General features: G+C 39.4%; 1 protein-coding gene across 6 annotated transcripts in view; it reads right to left on the bottom strand.

Annotated features, from left to right (window-relative positions):
* Positions 1-27,016, bottom strand: part of NHSL1 (NHS like 1) — a 235,834-nt gene that overhangs the window by 45,753 nt on the left and 163,065 nt on the right. For 5 of the 6 annotated variants that reach the window (XM_079148018.1, XM_079148020.1, XM_079148019.1 and 2 more), the window contains exon 2: positions 16,804-16,956. In XM_079148018.1, coding sequence (XP_079004144.1) covers positions 16,804-16,956 — 153 coding nt within the window. Of the gene's footprint in view, positions 1-16,803; positions 16,957-20,026; positions 20,718-27,016 lie in introns of those variants that run through there. The other variant, XM_079148022.1, reaches the window with a different exon arrangement.

Below are 27,016 nucleotides of genomic sequence, written 5' to 3'. Positions count from 1 at the left end.
GGAGGAAGTTGTGCAACCTGCCCTGGGCTTCTCCACGTGGACTTCAGTCACAGGGCATCTGGAGCTCTCGGGAGATAAGTGGGCCCCACCCTCCCTGGGAGAGACATCAGAGACTGTTTCTCCTGGGACACTTGCACCTGCCCTGCTCTTCTCTTGTCCTTTCTCCCATTTTTCTGGGATAGCGGAGATGTTTCCTAATCAATTTCGGTTTCTCACAAAGGTTCTAATAAAATAGAGGCTCCTGAAAGCTGGGAGAAGAATTGAGCATGAGAGATGTCCATCTGAGTGCTCAACAGCTACGTAACTCTGGGCAAGAAACAGTTACTGTTGGTCTCGAATTCATCTCGAAGGTCCCAAGCAAAATTATCTTTTGTCAGGGGAAAAGGACAGTGTGATAACAAATCTCATCAGGCACAACAGTATCTACTGCATACTAGTAATTCTAACTTTGAGGGCTCACTGTTGTAGGTGCCTTATATGTAGCACATCATTTACTCTTTGTACTGACCCTAAGAGATGGGGATTATAATTATCCATATTTTATGTATGAAGGTTTTTGAGACACACAAAAAATAAACTTTTGTATGTGATGGAACTAAGATTAGAATTCAGGCCTCCTGGCCCCATAGCTAGTTCTTCCTGAGAGCAGTGACATGAAGATAATTATTTTGCTATGGTGGGAAATTGCTCTCCTCCATTTCTTTTCATACTATGGCTATGGGTTACATGTTTGCCTCCTTCAAAACTCATGTTGAAATTTAGCTGCCACTGAGATGGTGCTGGGATGGGGCCTTCATTCAGGTCACGAAGGCTCCACCTTCGTAAATGCACTAACATTTTTATTGCAGGAGTGGGTTCTCCTCCTCTTGCCCTCCCTCTGCCCACCCATCACAAGACGACGCAACAAGAAGGTCCGGGTCATATGCCAGGCTTGTGCCACATGCCAGGCCCGTGATCTTGGACTTCCTAATCTCCAGAACCATGAGTCAATAGATTTCTGTTCATTAGAGGCTCGTGCCTCTAATCTGTGGCATGGGAGGCTGAGGCAGAAGGATCTTAAGTTCAAAGCCAGACTCAGCAACTTAGCAAGGCCCTAAGCAACTTAGCGATACCCTGTCTCAAAATTTAAAACAAAAAAAAGGTGTGGTGGGGATGTGGCTCAATGGTTAAGCGCCCCTGGACTACACACTTAACAATGTATAAGGTAACACTGGCCTTCATCGAGTGCATCAATAAATCCATTTGGAGTTTTAGCACCCTTAAACTCTTTCCTGGAAGATTTTAAGCTAATTCCAATATAACATTTTTCTGCACCTACATTTTCTACCACAATAATGATTTTTTAAAAAAGGGTCCAACAAGAAATTATCCAAATCAATGTTCATCTTAAAGAATATTTGAGGGATAGGGGTGTAGTTCAGTGGTAGAATATTTGCCTAGCATGCAAGAAACCCTGGGTTCTAGACCCAGCACCCTCACCCTCCAAAAAAAGTATTCTGAAATTAAGAGAATTCTTGTCTCTCCCTCAGAGGGAAAGAAAGTCTGTAGGGGAAAATGCTACATATCTCAGAGGGGGGAGGCTGGAGGGTGCACCTTTAGTAGTAGACCTGCCTAGCCCTCAGTCAATCTGCAGCATACACAAGCACACACACACACACACACACAATCTCATAGGAGTAATAAAATACTAGCAGAGCCATCAGTTTAAGACAGAAAAGAAGTCCTTGATACCTCATTCTAGAAATTACTTTATAAATTCTTCAATTTATATTAACTATACATACTAGCATGCATATTACTATAATGTACATTACTATCACTGTTTTCCAAACCCTCTTACAGACAATGACCGCTCAGCCTCTCCTGGCCTATGGAGGCAGCTGCCATGCTTGTGGGCAACAAGACTCAACGCATTACTTCAAGACGGGTTGAGCAAAACACCATCACTCCTTTGAGGTTGACCTCAGATCTTCTCTTCCACAAACTTCCCTCGTCACTCCAGCCTTCCCTCCTGATTTCTTTAGTATCACAGTGATGACACTGTAGCTCTAAGGACTGATTTCCTGTGACATTTTGCTTGCACCACCAAACCACTGTAGTCCCTTTTATTTTCATTCTATATACATCTTCCTTTCTTTTCTAAGTCATAAGCTCTTTGAAGGAAGAAGCCATGAGTCATTCTTCCTTGGCTCCTCTATGGTGCCCCACATAGGACAGAGGTTCTGTTGATATTTTAAATGAAAGAAAAGGAGTAAAAAGGTGTAACTATTGCCAAAGAAGTAGACTCACAGTTTTAAATCATTACCCTCTAAAACAATTCTCTCTCCCAACTCAGGTGTTACAACTTCAGGTCAAAGTGTCCCCCATACTTACCTATTCATTCCACAAATAGTTCTTAAGCACCTACAACCTGCCAAGTACTATAATAGGAAGAGGAGATTCCACAGTGAACACAAAAAAGATTCCTGCCTGCTCAGAGTTTCTGCTCTAATGAGGGCACAGGTAACTAAAGAGTGAGTGAGCTGCATAACATGGTAAAAGGCCCTCAGTGGTAAGAGGAAAAGAAGGTGAGAAAGATGAGGGACTGCAGGGATTGGTAGTATCAGGGCAGTCAGACTGTCAAGGAGTGGTGACATCTGAGTAAAGAAGGAAGGATCCATCTTTTCTTTTTTTTTTTTTTTTTTTTTTTTTTTGTTTTTCAGTGCTGGGGATTGAACCCAGGGCCTTGTGCATGCAAGGCAAGCACTCTACCAACTGAGCTATATCCCCAGCCCTGGAAGGATCCATCTTTCTGGGAAACAGCTAGAGGGAAGAGTAATATGAACTGAGTGAAGGAGAAGTAGTAGGAGAGGAGGCTAGGAGGGAAAATGGTGGACAGCATGGGGTCACCGGGGATACTGTGAGAACCCCGCTTTTAACAGGAGGTAGAAGAGTAGCCTCTGGTGCTGACCAAAGTCACATGACTGTACTCAGCTTTATCACTCTATTTCTACCAACCTCAAGATGCTAGGATTCAGCTCAAAACTATGCAAATATATGAATTCTAAATAAACCACAATAAGAGTTACTGAATGAAAGTAAGTCCATATTGATGCTAGTAAATACATGTGACTACTTAAACACTGACTTGTATGAATTATCATCATGATTTTTCATATGTATAGTTTCATGACCAGTCCACTATGCATTGAAATGTTCTTCAGCTTATTGTAAAGGTTTTGAAATACAACCTGAGGAAGGGAAAGTCCTTAAATAGATGTCTAATAAGTATGACTTGCTTAAATAAGAGGGAGAGGAGAAGAAGAAACAAAAACTGAATGCATAGTGGGAATAAAATGGAATTTTTAAAAATTCTCTAAGGAAGCAACATAGTAAGATGAGTGGATAGTAAAGGAAAATGTGAGGAGCTTGCCAACTTGTTAGAAAGTGTGAGAAAGAAGAGTAGGAATGATGAAAGAAGAACTTGAAACAAACACTGCCACATTAAAAGCAGAAAGACCAGGTAAATAGACCATCCTTTTTCAGGTCATGAAAGCCTAGGGAAGTTTGGAAACATTCAGGTCAAAAGCAGTTGTGGTCTTTCTCAATAGCCCAGGGTTCTGGACATACCATATTTTAAAATCTGAATGTGATTTGTTTTTAACAGTTTGAAATCTTTCCTAATCCTCCTGCTATATAATTCAAGGTCATTAAGCATTGGGAGGACTCCAGTTCCAAAGTTAATTATAAAAATAATGGTCATGATGTGCTGCTTCAGTGAGAATGTTCTACAATGAGCCAGGGTTTAAAAATCTTTTTTTCAGATCACTGATTTTTAAAGTCAATGCTATGGACACTTTTCTAAACAGAAAGCACTTTGCCATCATGATGTGATTTGCGTTTAAAATATCTGTGCGGGAACTGAAGGAAAGCAAATATTTTATTGGTCTTATGGATTATGAAACCCGGGTATAAAGTTTCTAGTAGATCAAAGCTTATAAATTTCCATCTCAGTTATTTTCCATCAGATTAAGGACAACAGGTAAAAGGCCAGTGGTAGCAGATATCTTTATCTTGGTCCAGGAGGACTAAGAATACACCAGACTACAAGCATTCATGTTTAGAAGAAAATCAATTCTAGACCAGCAGCTGTAGCAGGTATTATATAGCTAAAGAATCTAGTTTGAGCTTCCAAGTAAGCACACAGGAAAAACTGACTGCACTTAAATATTATGCTTTGGAAATAGTAGAGAACTCACTTTCTTAATGAAAATCAAACTCAGGTATATTTAAAAACAGGGGGGATTTACCTCCCACTTCATTAATTCATTGGGTCTGACTATACTGGAAAAGACAAAGAAACCTTATTGAATCTTAAGAGTCTGTCTTGCCCTTAAGGCTCAATGAATTTTCTAAAAATACATTTGGATTTTCCATCAGTTCCTCAAAGCAATTTAACTCCAATTTATTTGAATTGTCTTCAAGAACCAACAAACTTGAACATAATTAAGACACTTTAGATGTGCAAACATTTTCAAGTTAGTTATTTGTAGGAATATTGAGGAAGTTGAAAAGTTGTGTTAAATCTCAAACACACTTAATGCAGATCTTTTCCATGGACATTTTCCTAGATAATTTGGCAGCAATTTTAAATGACAAGATTTCAGATAAATATGCCTTTTTGTATACTATTAGACTAATGATGCATTCTTTCTCCCTTCCCCACTTTTAAAGTTGTTATGCAATTACACAGGACTACTCACAATGCATGAAAGCACATTATTACAGATCAAGTACTACACTCAAATCTATCTTGCAGTAAATGCATATTTGAGACCATAAGAACAGTTCTTCACCAATTATCACTTCAATGACATGTAGCATCCAAAGTAACATAAAACATAAAAGGACAAAGCAAAAATGTATGGCAATAATAGTTAAGCCCAAACCTTTCTAAAAGGTCTAAAAGTAAACCTTTTAAAGACAAAATGTCCCAGGAGCTAGAGCATAACGTCTTTAACTGCAGGTAAAGAAAGAAAGAAGGCCAACTGGTAATATGCCAACTATGACCCAGAGGTTGAGGAAGAAGGAAGTCTGAAGGGAATGAGTCTCATTTTGCCTGGAGAATGGGGATGAATGTCATCCACTTTTAATCCAGCAGAAAGCTAGAAAAAGGCAGTTACGTTGGTGACAATTGTGTTTTCTTTCTGATCTACAGGTTCTAGGATTTTTCTGGCAAGTGCTTTGGCCAGACATTTCTTTCTAAACTTCTGAATATTCTTCTTCCAGATGGACAAGGCAGTGCTAACTTGGAGAAAACACAGAAGGACAAGGCAAGGACATGGAAGCCCTGTTTCTCAAGTCCCCATTCTGCTAACAACAGAGACAACAGCAGTAGGCAAGAGCTCAAACCCTGAAGCTGAAGACTTGTGTGCTGGAATCCCAGCTTGTGACAGGCTAGCAGGTCCTGTGGTTTTGTTCCAACCTTCAGGTGCTCACAATTCAGTTGCCTAATTAAACAAATCACATGACGAGGCACCTAAGAATCCCCAGGAGGACTCATTGAGGGCACTGCTGGCCCACTCCCATGCTTCACTCAGGAGGTCTGGAATGGGCTCCAAGTTCCAGGGCAATGCTGAGTCTCCTGGCCTCTCCAATACAGTAGGAGAAAACCAGTTCAGAGTAAGGCGGACACCCACGGAGATTAAAGGTGGTCATTTGGTGAAGGTAAGAGAAGTCTTCCCTACTCAGAGGAGGTGCCAGATGGACCCCTGAAGAGGGGCACACAATTTTGAGATTTCCTACATAGTTCATGGGAGAAATGATAAAAGGTTTAAAGGAAAAGGAAGATTATTCTGTTTCTTTAATTATGTCCCTAGTGATCCCCACTTTAATGGGGAAGACATAACAAAGAATCTAGATGATGTGGTACAGGTCAATGGGGGAGGGGAATACTGTCTGGTATCTATTTTAGTCCCAAAACAGTTTTGTTTCAGGCAATGCTTTGATTTTACTATGGTAGAAGTGCCTTACATGCCAAGATTTCCCTGAAATGTCTGGAGTGCTCTCACTCTTATGGTAACATCCCACTTCAGCTACAAATGCAGGGAAGCTTCCTGATTCAGCCCACTACCAAACCTCACCTGATTACTGCAGCAACCTTGACCCAGCTTCCTGCTTCCACACCTTATTTTAAACTGGTAACGCAGGGCCTAATTCATCCTTTTAACAACTATGAGTCAGATTATGTGACTCTCAAGTTCCAATCCCTCCAATGGCTTCCCATGTACTGAAAGTCAAAGTCAAAGTCCTCCTACTGGTTTCTGAGCCTTTCGTGATCTGCCACACGTGTTCAGTGAGTTCATTAAATGAACAATCACCATATTCATTTGGCAGTGTACCTAAAAAGGGTACCGTGACCACCGAGAGAGGTGCTGGGCCCATTGCTCACCTGGTGTCTGGGACCAGCATCAATGCAGAGTGTAATGGTCTCACATTATATGGACGACCCCCCATACACACAACTCAGATATATAAGAAATGAGAAGATGAAGAAAGACTAGGTGGAACTGATGAGAAACTGAAGATGACATTCAAGGTTCAATCAGGGTTATCTATCCAAGGAAATTCAGTCTTAGTAGAAGTTCAGGGAAATAGCCCACATTCAGAATTAAAAAGCTAACTACATCCCAGGCAACTCCAGAAGCTTTCCGGTCAGGCAGGACAGATGTCACAGGAAAGCTGTATTTCCATTTCCCAGACGATTTTGGGAAGGAGTAAGGTGGAAGAGAGGAGATGGTGACAGAATGCCACATCTGAAATGGGTTTGGATGGGTTTCTTTGCCAGGGGAGAAAGAAAAATGAGGAGACGGCCTAAAAATTATTTTAACATAATTCCAAGTGACTTTTCATTTCCCTCAACACAGCATATTCAGCAGAATAAAGGGATTAGGATGGGGAAAGTGGAGAGTCACAGAGAGAAAAACACTACTCATCGTGGTCATCAGCTCAATAGTCAAACTGGAAATGAATTTGCTGACTAATATATTAACACATACTGGTAAGAAGAGTTTTTTCCCATGTCCTGGGACATGGATATTAAATACCAAAGACAATCTTATTTATGTAAAAGGGTGTTTTTATTAAAGGCCATTTTGATTAATACTTTCCTCTATGGTTAATTCCTATTAAAGAAGCAGGAAATCTCCAAAAAGCTTGAGAATTAAATATAAATACTTAAGCCATCGGATAAACTGTTAGCTTTAGTTTTCATTGCATGCCATGGAAAATTTTACTATCAAAATGTCATTTATCATGGTAGGAAGCCCGTTCTTAACATTTCTTCTCTTCATGGATCCAAAATTAATGCAAGAAGACTTAAAGAACTAAATCTGACTTAAATGAAGGTGGAAGCTTTCTGGTGCCCATGATTAATGGGAGCGTGCTAACAGTCTGCAAGTTCCAGCCGAGTGCCACCAGAACACAGCCAAATTGGAGGCGATCTCATTTCACGTCAGAATTAAAAAGCCCTATCACTGGCAGTGGAGGAGCATTACCAAGGTCACTCAATATCAAATGGCCTGCAGATTCTATGCCAACACCAGAGACTTCAGCCGTATGGAGAGTGATAACAACCCTTATCCACAGGACCTTCAGTGTAGCATTTTTACGCTGCACTGAGTGAAATGCAGAGGCCACTCAAGTTACTTTATCAGGAGTTAAAATAGAATTGCTGAGACAGCAGACTGGCTATGGACACAAAAACAAAACAAAAAGCCTTTGTTGAAACAATCCACAGTGCTTTGTTAAGACCTGGCTCATTCGGATGACTGTCTTTGCTATTCTATCTTTTGTGGGTTGGTTACCATTAAAAAAAAAAAAAAAAAAAAAAAAAGGCAAAAAGTGTCTTTACCTATCTGAAAAAGCAATGATTGTTCATTTTCCTGTTGCTCCTGCACCTGACTTCCCTCCCAACTACACGCAGGAGGGCACTTCTTTCGGGATTACCACACTTGGAGAAGTTTTGGTAAGCCATAAAATCCAACAGAAGTTAAATAGCCCTTTTGTCTATAATTTCCATTCTGTTAATCTCATATTTTAGCCTTTGCTCTTCTCTTATTTTCAACAGGGGATTTAATTCCTGGTTTCACTAGCTTGGGCAACCTTCCCTAGGGCTAAAAATTCCAAGTCTATTGAATACCAACATATAAGATTAAAACCTTCAATTATATTATCATTTGGCTTTGAAAAGTCAGCTTCATGAAATTCACAAGCACCGCCCCAGAGCACACCAAATGAAGTCATCCTTTGCACCAAAGAAGTAACAACAGAGTGGAGGACACATTTCTACTGGGGCTCCAGCTCCGCCTAATGACAACATTGAGGTGATTCGTCTCCATCTCAAAACATGTTTCTCCAAATTCCCTAAGAAGATAGAAGCTGCGACCTCTGATCCTCCACCTTTCCCCAAAATTCACTGCCTTTCAATCACTCTTTCAAAGGTCACCAATGGCCAGCCACCTGAGGACAGATTCAACAGCCTCTTTTTCTAACTCTTCCCATCCTTAAGCACCAGGAATGACCTCTTGTCCTAGTTGATTTTCTTCTTCCCCAGCTGCTCTCTTCCCAGCCCCCTAAATTAAAGGCCTGCGAGCGCAGTCTTCACTGCTTTACCCTTTGCTCTCTCCATCCTCACTCTGTCCCCGCCACAGTCCCACTAGGTGCTCCTCAGCTTTGACTCGGAGCTCTCTCCTGAGTTCTGGACAACTTTTTCAAAAGTCTTCAAAACCTCCACAAACACCAACAGTATTTACATCCTCAGGCACTGGATTGTGCTGGGGCCACACGAGTGAAAAGGCAAGGTCCTGCTCCCAAGGGCCTTGCTGTAACGCAGGCAGATAAACATGGAAACGCAATACACAGAGGACCACAGGCTCTGCGGAGGCCGGTGGAGGGTATGAGGTTCTGTGCGGCTGTGTGGAGAAGTGGAGAAGGGCTGTGAGCGGCTGCCCTGGGGAGCCCAGGAGCTTGGCAGGGACTCGGGCACCCACCCACAGGATAACTTGCAGAGTGTGAGTAGGAGACGGCAAGGTATGAAAGGCAGCGGTTATGACGGAGAGGGAATGGTCTGGGACATACTGCGGAGAGAAAGGGACAAGGCAAGCCAGCATTCCAGTTGAAGGATATCCTCCTTACATGTGAAGGCACAGGCAAGGAACGGGGTGGAGAAAAGGGGGATTCCACAGGCGAGGAGAGACAAAGCAGGTTGTCAGTTCCTGAAGGTTCTCAGATGCTAAAGAGCTTAGGCTTTAACCTGCTGGTGAAGGGGAGCTGGAAAACAAACTAAGTAGAAGCATGATTAAGTCTATGTTTTAAAGACAACACCCAGGGGTGGGGTGAGACTCAATAATATCACCCTCATCAACCTCGTACACACGCTATTCATACATATCTTATCTCTCTGCGAGCTCTGTGCTGCCGGAGGAAAGCTTCAAAATCATTCATCTTTGATTCCAGTGCAATAGCCAGCCCAATGACTCACTTGCAATATGTGCTTAGAAAATTTTTATGTCAACACAAACTTGATTTTAGACAACTCAGACTATTAGAACTTATGCTCGGTTATATCTTTGGGCCAATAAACTTGACATACATCACCCTTAAACAGTAAAGCACCAAGAGACCAGAGCTTAGAAGGGAACATGGAGTTCGTAAATTGTTTTCCAGAGAAGGAAGCTAAGTACAAAGATGAGACGTGATCCTCAATGTCCCACGACTGTCTACTTGGATCTGAGTCTCCCATCTCAGCTTCTAAATACTTAAATGACAACAGAATATAATGTCAATGCTGCTGTGGTTTAAGAAAACAAGACAACTATATTTCCTACCTCTGTTCAGGGGTAATTTCCACTCTCTCCCCTCTCCAATTTTATGCCTATTTTTGGTTCAAGTACAAAATAATTTGAAATAATAAACAAATGAGGATAACTAATTTAATGTTTCTTGCTTGTAAAAATTTTCACATAATGCTTCTTTAGCGAGCCATATCCCACCTTCACCTTTTACATATGAATCCTACTAAGTCCTCTTCAGGAAGTAATAAACTGGCAAAGTGCAAATTCAGAGTAGAGCATTGGTATATTATTTCCAACACTTTATCTTTCTTTCCCTTGTAACCTGTGGCTCTTTTATTGTTTTAAAGTCCATTGAGGTACTAATGGCCCATTATAACCCTAAAAATAAGCACCAAATGCCATTAAGATGAAACAATCACACAGGACTTCACAAATGTTTCCTTTCCTTATTTCTCTTAGACTAATTTGAATGTTAATGAAATCAGGGATAAGTGAAGAGAGATTTCAGGAGCAGCTTTGAGGCTACCACCTTCAGGCAACAATGAGCTAAACTGAATTTCCTAAATGAACCAACTAAAGAAACCAAATCTGCCTTGGACCATTAAATTCCCAGGGTGAGCCCTGTCTCAGTGAACAGTCGGAAAGTTGAGGGCAGCAGAAGAGGCACTACAGAGACAAGGCTCCTCGGTGCCCTGGGGTCTGAGGTGACAGTGGACCAGCAAAGTGCTCATCAGGAGTACTCACCTTCTCCTGGCCCTGGTTTGCCAGTCTACAGAATGTAAACGGGCACTGAGCAGAGGACTGGCAGGTTCCTTCCAGCTCTCGCATTCTCGGTGTGTTTCAGAGGCTGCTGGGAGTGGGGAAAGAGGCATCCTGCTCTTGTGGATGAAATGAAATGAAACTGAGTGTCAAGTCTGTGACGGTCACTGTCTTCTCTTGTTCCTGTTCTGTTCCTTTCTCCCTCCTCCCCACAGTGCATAATGGGAAAGTACCAACTCAATTATGATGGACATTTGGGAAAGAGGACTGAGGTCTAACAACTACACCTGTATTTCATCACACTTAAATTCAGATGCACCCATCTTTCTATGTGGAAAAATAAGGGATATGGAAATCCATTTTATTAACATAAAGACAAATACTAAAATCTTTATAGATATAGATAAAAAATAAATAAATAAATTTTGAGATTGTTGAAGAACAATCTCAAAATTAACTAAAACTGAAATAATATACGCCAAGTTTGTAACAGAATCAGAACTGGAATTCTGACATGATTCGAGCATTTTTTGTTAAATTGGACTTTTCCTATTAGAAACAAGAACAGGAAGGTCCTGATGTTCAGATCATGTTCTATTTTTCATCTCGGTAATGATTATTTAGAAGTTTGCATTATAATTTTTTTTATAAGTTGTTAAGTTGTATATGTTTATGTACTTGTATATGTTAATGTCATGCTTTTTAAAAAAGTGACAGAAAAGAAAAAGGTGAAGAATTCCACGTGGTTGGCACAGACGGGCAGATGTTCATCTTGAGCCCATCTGAGGTGGTGGGCAGAGGCATCATGCCAGCAGAGAGCACTCTCAACCAACATCCACAAGGCCATATCTGTAAAGGCAGCTGCTGGACAGTCCTTGCAAAGTACAACAGGACCTCCAGAGGGAGAACCTAAAGACACAAAGGGCAGCTGTGACATCTCAGGGACCGTGTGGACGAGGCAGAAGGATATTCACAACTCCTCACCAAATCCAGAGAGAAGCCCACCAGTTCACCCAAGGCAAATTTATTTGTCTAGGTCAATGGGAACAAGAAGACTTCGTGACAATGCAAAGTTGATACAGTCCCTCGGGTACAGTATTGGGAACTGTCAGAAACATGGCTGAACCTGGAAGCCTAGGCCATAATTTTAAGAAAGGTCATTGGTTTGTTGAACACACACACATATAACCATTTAATCACTTGGTAGACGCAGTGACTTCTCATGCTGTAAATCCTCAGCTCCTTTCCTTCTGGATATGATAAACATAACCCCCTGACTTTAAGTGAACATAGGCCAAATTCACACTCCTCCCCACACTCACGTTTCTAATTCTAGAGCCCCAGATCACGCTGACCTGCTAAAATGTGTTTCTTCAGGAAAGAGCTGGGTGTAGAGAACATTTCTGCTACCAACAACAGATGTTCTGTGAACAAATTCAGGCAGGAGTGTACACAGACACAGTGACTAAACTGTCTGTTAAACATACTGTGAGAAATTGTTTCTCTCTCTTCTCTCTCACGTTGGGCTTTTGGAGGATGGAGACTTAAAAATAATGTCTTTACATCAGCCTTTAATATGCTTAGAACTGTCAAATGAAGTCTAGAAGCTATAAAGAAACAATTACCAAATCTTTCATTGAGCCTACCCCTAATTCTCAATTTTCCTTTTCCACTTAAGTGGGGTTATCTCAGTAAAACTAAAAGCTGTACAGATAAACACGTAGATAGAAAGGGGTTATTTATCATCATTGGTATCGCTACGAAAGTTCAGGAAGGGTTCAACTGTGGAGAAAACAGGGTAGATTTCCTCCGGAAATTTAGTAAGATGCTGAGTGAATTCTTCACAGATGATGAAATCCATCTCCAGAAATTCACTCTTCATTGAGAGCCAGGTGTCTTGTTAAACCAGATAGCAAAATACCGTTTTAAAGCAACACTCCTCCCCACACTCAAATTCTAATTCTTCATTAGAAGTAAATCATTACCTAAATCTCTAACAAATCAACAAAGCCAAGACATAGGATCTAAGAGCATGTCCACCAAATTTTATCAAGTTCTCCATAAACTATCCAACAACAAATGCAAAAGATCTCTGTTATATTTGGAGTACAGTGAAGGGCAGAACGCCCGCTCCAGGTGACCACACACCATGTTACACATCTGTGAAGACCATCATATCTGCAGTATGGGGGTGGGGGAAACAATGGGACAGGGTCTAATCCACAGGGGGATTAGTTCTCCCTGTGTCCACCATGTTTTCTATATACCTTCTTTATACCATTGCTGTTTATGCAAGACAGCAAGCTCAGCCCTTGAAAGCGGGACACACACACACACACACACACACACACACACACACACACACAGAGGAACTTCATCAGTTCATTTTAAAACTCCTTATAGAGCAGAAAATTGATACCCAAATACTGATTAAATTGTTGTGTCTATTATCTGCCTATAGATATTACTCAAACTTAGCTTTTTCAAAAAAACATTTTCCAGCAAATCTGTGCCTTCCTCAGTCACTCAACTGACTACTGTGCATTTCTATATTACTTTAAGAAATATATGCTTATCCCCAAAAAAGGAAGTGTATGCTTACATTTAGTTATTAATTAGTACTCACTGTATCATTTCTGTATGCATTTTATGGTCCTTCAGATCAGAACCTAACTTCCCTTCAACACTGACAGAATAATTTATATAACAAGCATTTAATAAAAAAGACCCCAGCTGTTTAACATTGAAAAATGATTTTCCTTTCTTAAAATTATGGACAAGGGCTAGGCAAGATGGCACACACCTGTAATATCAGAGGCTCGGGAGGCTAAGGCAAGAGGATCACAAGTTCAAAGCCAGCCTCAGCAACTTAGTGAAACCCTAAGCAACTTAGCAAGACCCTGTCTCAAGATAAAAAATAAAAACAGGCTAGGGATGTGGCTCAGTGGTCAAGTGCCTCTGGGTTCAATTCCTGGTAGCCTATCCCCCCCACTGACCCCCACCATAAAAAGATTATAAGCAAGATCACAGTGAGGAATAAATGCATTACCCATAGGGTATAATTAGCTACCTTTCTATATTTTTAAGTAAAGAACATTAAGGTTGAATTAACTTAGGCTGATAACCTACATAATATCAAGCCTTAAGAGTGCACATATTTAGGAGCACTCAGCAACTGGATTTAAGATTTTTTTTTCCTCTTTGCTGTTAACGAGGCAACAGACACTCTGCACTCGTGTTGTGTTTATCTCAGGTTGTTAGGATAATACTGGGGAAGTGGTCCATGGAGTTCTGCACGGATACTTAGACATATTTAAAAGTAAATAATGAAGAACAAAAGAACTCAGAGGTTCTTTCTCATTTCATCTTTTTTCCCAACTACAGTTGGGAAAGTTATTTATCAAAAGCCTCCAAGGAGATTTTAAATTCAGACTTTAAAAGTTGAACTCCAAACAGCAACTCAGGAGGCTGGGGCTGATCATGAGTTCAAGCCCAATCTTGACAACTTAGTGAGACCTTGTCTCAAAATAAGATTAAAAAGGGGGCTGGGGAGATAGCTCAGTCGGTAGAGTGCTTGCCTTGCAAGCACAAGGCCCTGGGTTCGATCCCCAGCACTGCCAAAAAAAAAAAAAAAAAAAAAAAGATACAGGATTCAAAAGATAAAAAGGGTTGGGGATGTAGATCTGTAGATCAGAGGTAGAGTGCTATTGAGTTTGAACCCTAATACTGAGGCAGGGGAGGGAGAGAAAGAGAGAGAGGGAAATTGAGTTCTCTTTGATGAACCTTTTAGGGCATTAAAACAATTATATAAGCATTTATCTTTTCAAAATAAAATTTAAGTTTAGGTAAAACCAGTGGTGATATTTCAAATGGAGGTACTGAATAGTCAGAAAGAAAACTAAAGCAGAAAAGTCTCTATATACAGATGTTTAGTCTTCTTATGGAAAAAAAAAATTCTGATCTGGAAATTGAAAATGCCTGAACGCGGCAGTGAAGCACAATTTCCTGGAGAGTGATCAAAAAGCAGTTAAACCTGAATATTCAGACTCACACACACCTCCACGCATGCGTTTTCTACAAGCCAGCCCAGGCAGTGCTTTGCTGGGCTGGGCAGAGAACTGGGAACAAGGCACTGCCTCAGGGGCTTGTCCTGGGACTGATGCCATTGAACAGTCTTAATTACTTAGTGGAGGAAGGTGAGCCGTAAGTAGAGAAGTTTCTTGTCCACATTTACAAGTATAAATAGCTGGAAACTGAAGGGATCTTGAACAAATTTTGGTTGGATTTAGGTGCATAAGGCAATCGATACCATGAAGCGAAAGAAGCTCCAAGTACCACCCCAAGGCCACGCAGGTGAGCTGAACAGATGCCACTGATCTCATGGAACCTTGTAGTCGCTCAACATACAGGTTACTCAGGCTAAATGAAAAGGGGACATCAATAATGCCCTCACTTCTGCACCAGCCAATGCTAAAACTGTAAGATACCAACTACAACTCTAAGATACGTGAGATAATCTGTTATAAAATACTAAGGGAAGAAAAATAGGTATGGTCCAAAAAAATGTTTGTTTCGTTCTGCTCAGAATACCAAATCCATGGTGACTTTTGATAACTATTTTACCTTTCTCCAAGCAGATATTATTTCTTTAATTTCCATTCAGCAAAATTTGGCACATACCCCCAGTGTTCCTCACATGGCGATTTGCACTATAGGTACAAACATACAGTCCTTAAGAGCTGGGATTCTGCGTTTCTGCCAGAGAAACAGATTTCCAACCCAGAGTTGTTAAAGGCGGTTTAGTTTATCAGAGATGAATATGAATGTGCTCTATAGCCTCAGACTGTCCAAAGTTTAAATCCTGGTTCTACTAATAACTTCGAGGTCTTGGGAGAGTTTCTAATCTTTGAGTCTTTGTTTCTTCATCTGGGCGTAGTAAAGTAAGTAATAGGATTATTGAGAGGACTAAATGGGATATTACATGCAATAAGCATAGAACAATACCTGGTATAATTGTTTAATAAAAGTTAGCTAGCAATCACAGTGGTAGTATATTCAAGAATAAACCATTTGCTGGCTGCAATGGTACATGCCTGTAATCCCAGAGACTTGGAGTCTGAGGCAAGAGGATCAGGATCATAAATTCAAGGTCAGTTTGGGCAACTCAAATAGAAAATCAAAAAGACTAGATATGCAGCTTAGTAGTAAAGCATCCCTGGATTCAATCCCCAGTACCACAAAAAGAGAAAAAAAAAAATCATTTAATAAATGACTGATATATAGGTAAGTACTCTAGAGGGGTACTTGGGCTACATTTTCCCTGAATCAATAACAAAATTTCTCCCAGATTTAAGACTTTCACACTGGATAGAATTCAAGATGCCTCATTTAATTAAATTTCAGACAAATGAATACTTCTTTTTTATACATCTGTCCTGAATATGACATGGTAGAAGAAATCTGGTAGGAGCTGCACCTGGTAGGGTAAGAACTTTGGTCTGTTGTTTTATGAAGGGCCTCTCCAGTTTACAAGTAGCTCCTTTCCTCTTTGAAGAACTACTTCCTTTCCTCATCTTTGGGATTCCCTCCTGGCCACACAGCAGCACTTTTCAACATCAATAATAAATTAAAATAAATGTGAATTTGACACTAGCTATATGTACGCATTTCCATCTCCTGACCACAGTGTACCCTGCCCATCTGCCTGCACTCTGAGGCCTAGAATCAGAGACAAGGCTTAGAGGAGCCCAGCCAGTACCACTCAAGTTCTGAGAAATCAAACATTTAGCTCTGCTTAAAGTGCAGGCTTAAAGTTCTTTCTAACTAACTTCAACTAAACAGAACAAATCATTAGAAAGTACCAGTTTAAATACATTTGCTAAAATTTGTTAATGGCTTTTAGAAGGCAGTGGCAAAATTTCCCAAGTCAGCAGGACTTTATTTGGATTAGATTAGTGCTGGTAGTTTAAACATGCTAAACAGTTTTTTTAGCAGGAGTGGGTCCTTTGAAGATAGATTTGCATATCTATAAACAGACAAGTTCCTCCAGGTACCACAAATTTTTTGGCATGTATTGGGTTGTATTTATGAAGACAAGACATATTACACATCTGGTGTAAACAGATCTTCTTTCACAGATAGCAATTAAATTCATACACTCACTTCTAACAGTAATTCAAGAACAATAAGTTTATAGAAAATGCCATCTTACCCCTCAATACTGATTTGAGGTTGAGCTTGGCTTGGCGATGTAGGTCTTCAACGCAAGGGGGTCTCGTGGTGGGAAGGAATACATTCTCCTGCTGGTGCCATGGAGCAGTGTAGTGGACTGTCCATCGACTCTCCTCGTCTAGGTTGGAAACCGCTACAGAAAGCAAGATGAAACAAGTCAGGGGTCGAGTTAAGCTTTATTGGTCCCAAATCTGTTACTTGAGGATAAGGTTTTGCCACGCATGGTGGTGCACACCTATATTCCCAGTGGCTTGGGAGGCCGAGGCAGAGCGATCTCAACTTCAAGGACAGCCTAGGCAACTTATCGAGACCCTATCTCTAAACAAAATACAAAAAAGGATGGAGATGTGGTTCAGTGGTAAAGCACCCCTGGGTTCAATCCCTGATTTAAAAAAAAAAAAAAAGATGGTTTTGGTGTCTGATACATAGCTAAAGACCAACAAGGGGAAATGGGCAAAATCTGACTGATTGAGACTTTGTTCTGTCAGTAAAAGAAAGACCGACACTGCCCATCCTGTGCACAATGCTTTCATAGAATAATTGTGTGCACAGTTGATTGCTGCCCAGCAATTCAGGTCCTCCTTTTACTCCCATGTTAGAGCAAACTGACTGACAACATTGTCAGAGATCTTAATTTCCTACTTAACTTCACCACAACAAACACCAGCTATTCAATTGTATGATGCCACTAAATCATTAAATATTAAGTTGTCCTGACAGAAACAAATTTCATGTCAGGAGGTTAAGACCAAATCTTTTCCCTCCATCGCATTATTTTAAAACATCACTGTTATGAACTTAATTCTGTTAAAGATTAGTATAAACATTCAATTTAGTACATTTAAGTGGCATATCTAATAGATGTGGTGATCCATTTGTGCTATAAAATTTTCTCTTACTTTTTGCTTTCATGGAATATTTTATATTAATTTTTTTAATTACAGTGTAATTGACTTTTTCCAACACAATTCAATTCAATATTTCCAACACACACCAAAAAAGTCTAAAACACTAGAAGAGAAAACAACAAGCATCCTGAGACCAAGATATATCTCTAGCGGCTGGAGTTGTGGCTCAGTGGTAGAGCACTTGCCTCGTGTGGGTGAGGCACTGGGTTCGATTCTCAGCACCACATATAAAGAAATGAATAAAATAAAGGTCTAACAACATCTAAAAAAAATGTTTTAAAAAAAAGATATATCTCTAAAATATTTTTCCTTTAATTCCCCTAGGGCTTGGAACTTCTTTGTTTCAACATAACCTAAGCTGGAGTATGAGTGGAGCCCAAATTGAAGCTGACAGCATCCAAGCAAATTCATTAGCAAGCAGGTATATTGTTTTAACTTGACGCTAAATACTTTCTGTACATCTGCCACATGACTCAGGCACAGGAAAAAACAGAGGAACACAAGAGAAAGAGAAAGCCCCTGTACTGCAGCATTTGCTGGTGGTGACAGGTCTAACTCCTATAAAACCAGCAGACACTGGACATAGTCTTCTCGGACTCAGACTCTAGTGTATGGTTCCCACTGCGAATACCCTTTTCTACTACGTAACGTATACCAGAGACGAGATCAAAAAACAGATTCTCACAGTGAAGTGTAAAAACATCCATGAACTCTTCCATCAATCTGAACATATTGAAATTAATTAAGTATACCTCACAGCACAATTATTATGGATTACAATAAAGCTCCAATGAACTAATAATGTAAAGCTCTTACTTCACGAAACAACTCATGTAAAGCATGGTTGCGACAGGAACAGTGAACCACATCATTCTGAAGGAGCCCCTAACTTCAGAGTCACCACCAAGAAGGAACCGTGTCTTCCTCGGACCCCAGGAAACCTCAGCCACAGTTTAGCTGTGACCCCACACACCATCTTTCCTACAGCTACTTAAAAGTAAAATCCTGTGAATATAAAAAGAATGAATCTTCTTTTACAGGATTCTGCTTTCTTCATAAATTGCAAAGTAGGAAATTAACATTGAGAACTAGACATCAAGTTAAAACAATATGCCTGTCTGCTTTATGCTTACAAAGTTTGACAAAAGCGGTATATAAATTAGACAGTTAATAGTTCACAGAATCTGGCTGAACAAATGTTTTTCATGGTCCATGTAACTATCAATCTTAATACCTAAAACCCACAAAGACCTGACTTCATTCTCATATACATTTCAGAAAGTCTAGCTTGGTGCCAAATTGGTCATAGGTCCCCCAAATTATATCCAGAGTCCATTACAATGTTTTGTGCTAATGTCCACTTATTTTTTAAAGGTTTAGCTGCGATACCTCATAGCTGGAAGACATGGAAATTTTGCCAATTATAAATCAAATCCAAACACTGGCATCTGAGTCGGTGTAATCGCACCATCAGCCCTAATGCACAGCTACCAACTGGCTCCTCTGAAAGAGCAGTTGTCCCGGGCTGGTGCACCTCCCTCTTGCCAGGGCTGATTATTATCAGTCTCTCCAAAGACAGCCTTGGGGCAAGAGACACAGAAAATGAGCCCAGAGTGCTGTTCTTTGTTGCTTTCTCCAGAGCTTCTCTTACCAGTTCCCCTACCCATGCACATTTATCCAGTTTCCAAAAACTAAACTAAATAAAATAAACCCATAACCAGGTAAAAAAACGAGGACATGGGGTTGTAAAATTTGCATTTTCAAGGGAATGAAAAAGCACCTGGCTTAACGAAACTTAAACAAAAAGTAAGGGCACAGCAAAGCCACAAAAGCTCTGTACTTTACACAATCACTCATCAGTCTAGACAGTTTGTTCTCGAGCTCGTAAATACATAACAGAGAGTGACAGGGAGCTTTAGAGGATCATTCCCACCAAAAGTATGTGACACATTACACAGAGGATCCCTTACGTCAGCTGCTCATCCAGCCAAAGAATCAAGAATCACACACTGAATATCAAGGAAAACAAAGTAAACACAAAACTTTTTCCCTTTCTTTAAAGGAGTCACTTGAAATTCCAACCATAAATACACAAGACATACTAGAATCTCAGAATACAGTCCTAGAGTTACAAAAGTCTCAGCTATTTGAACAACTTGGTATGGAGTGGAGTTTAACTTACACCAGGTAAGCTGTGTTCCCACTCCACTCCTGTCACTCAAAAGGAAGAAGCAGCACACAAAACACACATGCACGCGCACACACAACAGGTAGGGGGCAAAAAGAACTACTTACTTTTCTTCTTAAAAAGTTTAATGAAAGACTTAATCTTTGCATTAATGAACACCACCATTTCCAGGGTGCCTACATAAGGTTTAGAAATTTAAGTCTCATTAAAAGCTCAGCCCAGCAGGCAGGTGGCAAGCTGCACTCTTCTGCTCTAGATTCTAACTTTCTTCCTCCAGTCTCTTATCCATCTGCCTGGGCAGTTGTAACTCTGAGGTTGAGTTTATTGTTAGGCAGTTACAAACCATTAATAGTCCTTGAACCTGAAAAACTCCCACTGAAACCTAATCTTTAAGGCTGGGAGCAGCCAGTGACAACAGGCTGGGAAAGAGAAAGCCAATCACAGATCTTATTTGCATGAGCGCCACATCAAGCTTTCTGCCTGGGCGCTCATTCATTCCATTTCCTCTCCACACATCAGAAGTTCCTCCTCCCTGGAGTCCACAAAAACACTGCAGATTTCCTCTACAGAAGTCAATATGTAACAAATCAGGTCCCCAATTTTACTAGGCCACTAGAAACAGTCCAGATCTTTCCACAGGAGCCGAAGGTTTGAGAGTAATTCCACGTTGATTCTTTGACTCTCCAGTTAATTCTGGATATATGGGATTTGAACAGATACAGGGAAATAAAAGAACCAAACTATTGTTTCCTGACCACGCCCCTAGGCTCTGCCTCTCTTACCAAAGGAACATTTAGAAGCAGAAAAACTTTAGAATCTCCAAGGAGCTACAAAAGACAGCTTGGTTGCATTTTTATGCAAATGAAGATGCCCCTTCTTCTCACCCTCCTTGGCCAGGGACTGAGAATCAGTATTGCGTGTTCCAAAGTGCAATCCTATTTGCATTAGCTGCGTCAACACTAAACGGGGGTGAGGGGGCACATAACCTTCTCACTCCGATGGATAAATTAGATAAAGTACCCTAAAAATTTCAATCTGGACTTTAAGTATAATCACCTAAGCACCTGGTTTCCACATTCCACAACCACTCCTCCTCCTGCTTCTAGTCGCAAACAAGGTTTGGGTTACTCTTTAACCTGAATATACTGAATTCTGGTTCTTTTGCCCATTTGCTGTCAATCACAGAACTAGGGAAATAAACAGAGGGAGGAATCGGAAATGGGGTGTAAGTAGGCACTGGAGAAATATTCCAGAGGGGAAGGGAGAGCAACAAAAAGGAGAATAATATTGATCATGAAATAAGAAAAGGGACAAAGGGAAAGAAGGCTCCTTACATGTTATCCCAGCAAAACAGTTTTGAAACAATTTAGCCCACTTATTTTACAGCTTTGGGCCAGACTTGTAACTGAATGGAAAAATGTAATAATCCACTAATTCAAAACATTTAGTTTATAACAAAGGCTCTTAGTCAAAGAATAAAATTTATATAAGGGGTTTCCTCCAGGGAAAGCTTTGGAATGATGCCACCTTGAATCTTTTTATCCTCTTAACCTTACTTTGTGAACAACAAAAGCAAACCAAACATAGGAAATACACTTACTATATTACCATACATAGTTATCATAGACTCCAAGTTGTGTTCTTTATCCTTTACATAGCTTTAATTAAAGGTAATTAAATTGCCAGATGGCAACTGAGTAATAACTAAGATTGTAAATTAGATTATATAGTTGCCTTAAATTAGTGAGCAAAGTTCCCCTTTAGAAAACAAATTTATCAGCAAAAATGACTTCACTCTGCTCACCTGCATTAGAGACAGGTAGAGATTTGAGCAGAAATGCTTCTATTGACTATCTGCAAGGTTTTGAGGTTAAGTGTCACCATGCACACTGCCAATTGAAAACAGAAATTGTTCTGATTAAAAACGAACCCTGAATTTGCTCAATCCTGTAGAGCACATAGGTTTTCAGACATGTGAAATAAATTCATTCATTAAAATGACAAATATTGTGCTCCTACTAAGTGCCATGCTTTCTTTCAGCTGGAATACATATCTGAAGAAAACGGGATCTCTGTCTTTATGGCGCTTGTATTATTTGACATCAAACTATAATTACATGGTAGATTAGAAGGTGCAGTGGTCAGAAGAGAAAGTTGAGCAGGATAAAAGGGGGATTGGAGGTGGGAGGTGGTCGGGTCTGCTGTACTAAATGTGAGTGTGGTCCTCACTGAAATAGTAAGATCTGAGGACAAATTTGAAGGAGGTAATGGCAATCAAACAAAATTCTACAATGAATCCCACTGGCTGTCATTTCAAAGAGGGAGAATGTTTATCAGGTTGTGAGGAGACCCATTTCTAATCCCCCAGGACTACTTAGAGAAGTACTCTTTCCCCTCTTAGAAAATGAACTGTAGTAAGGGGCAGGCATGGGGCAATTTCCCTTTCCACTCAAGATTAAGCCTGATGGTAAGTGGCCACGGTTGTGAAAAGATAATGCAATTGTTTACACATTGATCAGTGGTTAACTTGGGGCGGGAAGCAAGCTTCCATTCCAGCATCCTAGGATACTGCAGTCTTAACACATCATTCCAACCTGCGCCTAACTTCATAAGTCCAGGTATTCTGGTAAAAAAAGAATAAATACTCTCATTCATTAGTAGTGTTACATATTAAGTTGAATTTTGAGAGGGCTTACTAATTATAAAGTTTTTCCCAGTAATACAGTCATCTCTTGTTTTATATCTTGTGTACAAGTATAAGAACAGGGAAATGTCTTTACCATATAATTGGCATGCCTTAGAGTCATGGTTTATTTAACAAAGTGTCTAGTAATTTTTAAGTTGCTCAGTTTATACATTCAATAGGAAATATGTAATTTCATGATACTTTCTATTCAACTTTAGCCAGATATGTAATGGGAGTGGAAGCCAAAAAAAAAAAAAAATCAGAAACAAAAAGTAAACAAAAAAGTTCTAATATCCTAGACCTGGGAAACTTGACACCGTAGCCTAATAGCAAACAGCCCAACTCTAACCATTCCACCCAAGTTACTAGCTACTCCTACAGGAGGAACCTGTCCATGCCTTGGTTTGCTCAGCTATAAAATGGAAGTAATAATAGTATTTATATAACAAAGTTATTATGAGAACTTAATATATTGTTATTATTACAACGTCTTTGGAACAGTACCTGGTATCTTGTAAGAATGTGCTTGTTAAAAGTGATGAATGAAATCTCGAAGAGTCAGGGTTTGGTGGAGGAGACACCTCAGTTGTTTCTCTAGCTGTCTCACAGTTCAACTGCTAGATCCTTGAGTGATTGCTCCAAACCTGTTGCTTTCAGTTTGTATCCACAAAAAATCTTTTCTATCTCCTAGAACTTGAATTCTAATTGTTCATTCTCAGTGGTCATCGGTGAACTTCTGGTTAGTACCCATGGTCCTTCTCTCATTTTTCCACCTACTTTTTCAATCATATAATAATAACAACACAGTTTTCAAACTCTTATTCACTGACATAATAGCATGCTAATTCCTTTCCTACAGATGATTGTTCCTTCTCCAGAACTGGAAACCTCTTACCAAATTCAGAAATCTAGTCCTTAAACTTTTGTTCTATGCTTTTCATTTATTCCCCTTCAAATTTGAATGATTTTGTTGGTATAAGGCAGAAGTTAGCAAATAATGGCCCTAGGGCCAAATCCAGACAGCTTGTCTTTAATCGGTCAAAAATTTAAAATCATAATGATATTTCATGGCATGTGAAAATTATATGAAATCCAAATTTCAGTATCCAATAGTAAAGCTGCAATGGAACATGCATTTTTTTAAGTCTGCTCTTTGAGCTGTAACAGGCACAGACTGGCTGACTGAATTAAAATAACAAGACCCAACAATATGCTGCCTGCAAGAAACTCATCTCATTAGCAAAGGAATACAATGATCAAAAATGAAAGGTTGATATTTTAGTCAGTTGTTTCACTACTGTAACCAAAAAACCTGAAAAGAACACTTTTTTAGAAGAGGAAAAGTTTATTTTGGGATCTCAGTTTCAGAGATCTCAGTGCGAAGATGGCTGACTCCTTTCCTCAGGGCTTGAGGTGAGGCATGACATCATGGCAGAAGTGTGGCAGAAAAAAGTGGCCCAGGACATCACATCAGGAAGCGGAAAGACAGATTCAACTTCCCAGATACAAAATATATACCCCAAAGGCACTCCCCCAAAGATCCACCTCCTTCAGCCACACCCTACCTGCCTTCAGTTACCACTCAATTAATCCCTACCAGGAGATTAATTCACTGATTGAGTTAAAGCTCTCATAATCCAGTCATTTCATCTCTAAACCTTCTTGCATTATCTCACACATGAGCTTTTGGAGGACACCTACTATTTAAACCATAGCAGATGGTAAAGAACATTTCAAGCAAATAGAATCCGAAAGCAAGCAGGAGTAGCTGTATTCAAACTGGACAAAACAAACTTCAAGGAAAAATCAGTCAAAAGAGACAAAGGTCACTACATATTGACCACTCTGTGATTATAAATAAATAGCACAAGAATGTCAGAGCGCACAATTTTTTAAAAAACAAATGCTACTAAACATAAACAGAGAGATAGTCCCCACATAATAATAATGGGTGACTTTAATACCCTACACTCACCAAGAGATAGATCATCCAGACCAAAAAGAAAAAGAAATCAACAAAGAAACAGCAGAATTAGGACTGGATTGTGGCTCAGTGGTAGAGCACTTGCATAATATGTATGAGGCACAGGGTTCAGTTCTCAGCACCATACACAAATAAATAAGTAAAGGTTCATCAACAACTAATAAAAGTATTTTAAAAAGAAAAAAGCAGAATTAAATTATACTAAAGATAAAATAAACTTAAAAGATATTTACAGAATATTTCAGCTAACAGCTGCAGAATATACATTCTGTTTGTCCATACATGGAACTTTCTCCAAAAATAGATTATATATATTAGGCCATAAAGCCAGTCTTAACAAATACAAAAGAAATGAAATAATTTCTCGCATTGTATCAGGTCCCAGTGGAACGAATAGAAATCAACAACAAGAGAAACTACGAAAATTATACAAGCATGTGAAAATTGAACAATACAATTTTAAGGGCCATTGAAAAAAATAAAAGTAGAAATTTAAAAATTCCTAGAATCAAATGAAAACAGAAACATATCAGAACCTGTGGGATTCAGCAAAGTGTATGAAGAGGGAAATTTATAGCTATGAGGGACTACATTAAAGAACATACAGATCACAAATAAATAACCTAATGATGCAGCTCAAGGTCTTTGAAAAAACAAGAACAAACAGAACCCCAAATCAGTTGAAGGAAAGAAATAAGAGATATCAAAGCAGAACTAAATGAAATAGAGACTAAAAGAACAATACAAAGTATCAAAGGAATATACTGGTTCTTTGAAAAGATAAACTAAATTGACAAGTCCTTAATTAACTAATCAAAAGAAAGAGAAGATCCAAATAAATAAAATGAGACCAATAAAGGGAATATTACAAAAAATATCATTAAAGTTCACAGATCACCAAAGAATATTTTCAAAAACTGTATGACAATAAGTTGAAAAACCTAAAAGTCAAGTTGCCAGACACATAGGAGCTACTAAAATTAAACCAAGAGGAAATAAAAAAACATAAATGGATCAGTAACAAGTGATAAGACTGAAGCAGTAACAAAGTCTCCCAACAAAGAAAAGTCCTGGACCACATGGATTCAAGCTGAATTTTCACCAGACTTTAAAAGAATTAATATAATGCTTCTAAAACTAGTCCACATAGCTGGGTACAGGGGTGCACATTGTAATTCCAGCAATTTGGGAGGCTGGGGTAGGAGAATCACAAGTTTAAGGCCAGCCTCAGCCACTTAGAAAGGCCCTAAGCAATTTAGCAAGACCCTGTCTTCAAATAAATAATCAAAAGGGCTGGGGATGTGGCTCAGTGATTACACACCCCTTTGTTTAATCCCCAGTACCAAAAGAAAAAAAAAGAAAAATTATTTCATGTAACAGAAATGGAAGGAACCCTTCCAAACTCATTCTATGAAGCCAGTATTATACTGTTACCAAAATCTGACAAGGATACAATAAGAGAAAGGAAGAAAGGAAGAAAGAAAAGGGATATGGGCTGGGGATATAGCTCAGTTGGTAGAGTGCTTGCCTCACAAGCACAAGGACCTGGGTTCAATCCCTAGCAACAAAAAAAGAAAGAAAGAAAGAAAATTATGAACCAGTATTCTGAAGAACAGACAAGCAAAAATCCCCAATAAAATGCCTGCAAATTAAATTCAACATCATATTAAAAAGATCATACACCATGATCAAGTTGGTTTCATTCCAGGGATATAAGATTGGCTCAACACACACAAATCAATAAACATAATGCAGCACATAAACAGAAACACAGACAAATGATCATCTCAACAAATGTAGAAAAAGAAAATTCAATACCCCTTCATGATAAATGTCCCAAATAAAGTAAGTATGGAAAAAAGAATCATACCTAACATAAAATAAGGCTACATACCACAAACCTATATCCAACATCATACTGAATGGGGAAAAACGAAAAGTATTTCCTCTAAACTCAGGAACAAGACAAGGATGCCCATTCTAACCACTCTTACTCAATATAGTACTTGAAATTTTAGCCAGAGCAAACAGGCAAAAGAAAGAAATAAAAAGGACACAAATAAGAAAAGAAGGAAGTCAAATTATCCCAGTGTGCCTATGATATGATCCTATACTTAAAGAAACCCCTAAAGACTCTATCAAAGCCTTTTAGAACTGATCACAAATTCAGCAAAGGAGCAGAACACAAGACTGATATTTAAAAAAATCAATAGCTTTTCTATATAATGAACTCAATGATAAATGAGAAAAACAATCCCATTCACAACAGCCTCAATGGGAAAAAAAAAAAAAAACTCCAGGAATAAACCTAAGAAAGGAGGAGAAAGACCCCCTACAATGAGAACTACAAAATACTGAAGACACTAGAAGATGGCAAGACCTCCCCTGTTCATCTACTGGGAGAATTAGTATTGTTAAAATGGCTAA

This window comes from Sciurus vulgaris, assembly GCF_902686455.1.
Source record: "Sciurus vulgaris genome assembly, chromosome: 7".
Taxonomy (NCBI): domain Eukaryota; kingdom Metazoa; phylum Chordata; class Mammalia; order Rodentia; family Sciuridae; genus Sciurus; species Sciurus vulgaris.
This window is presented reverse-complemented; position numbering and strand designations above follow the sequence as displayed.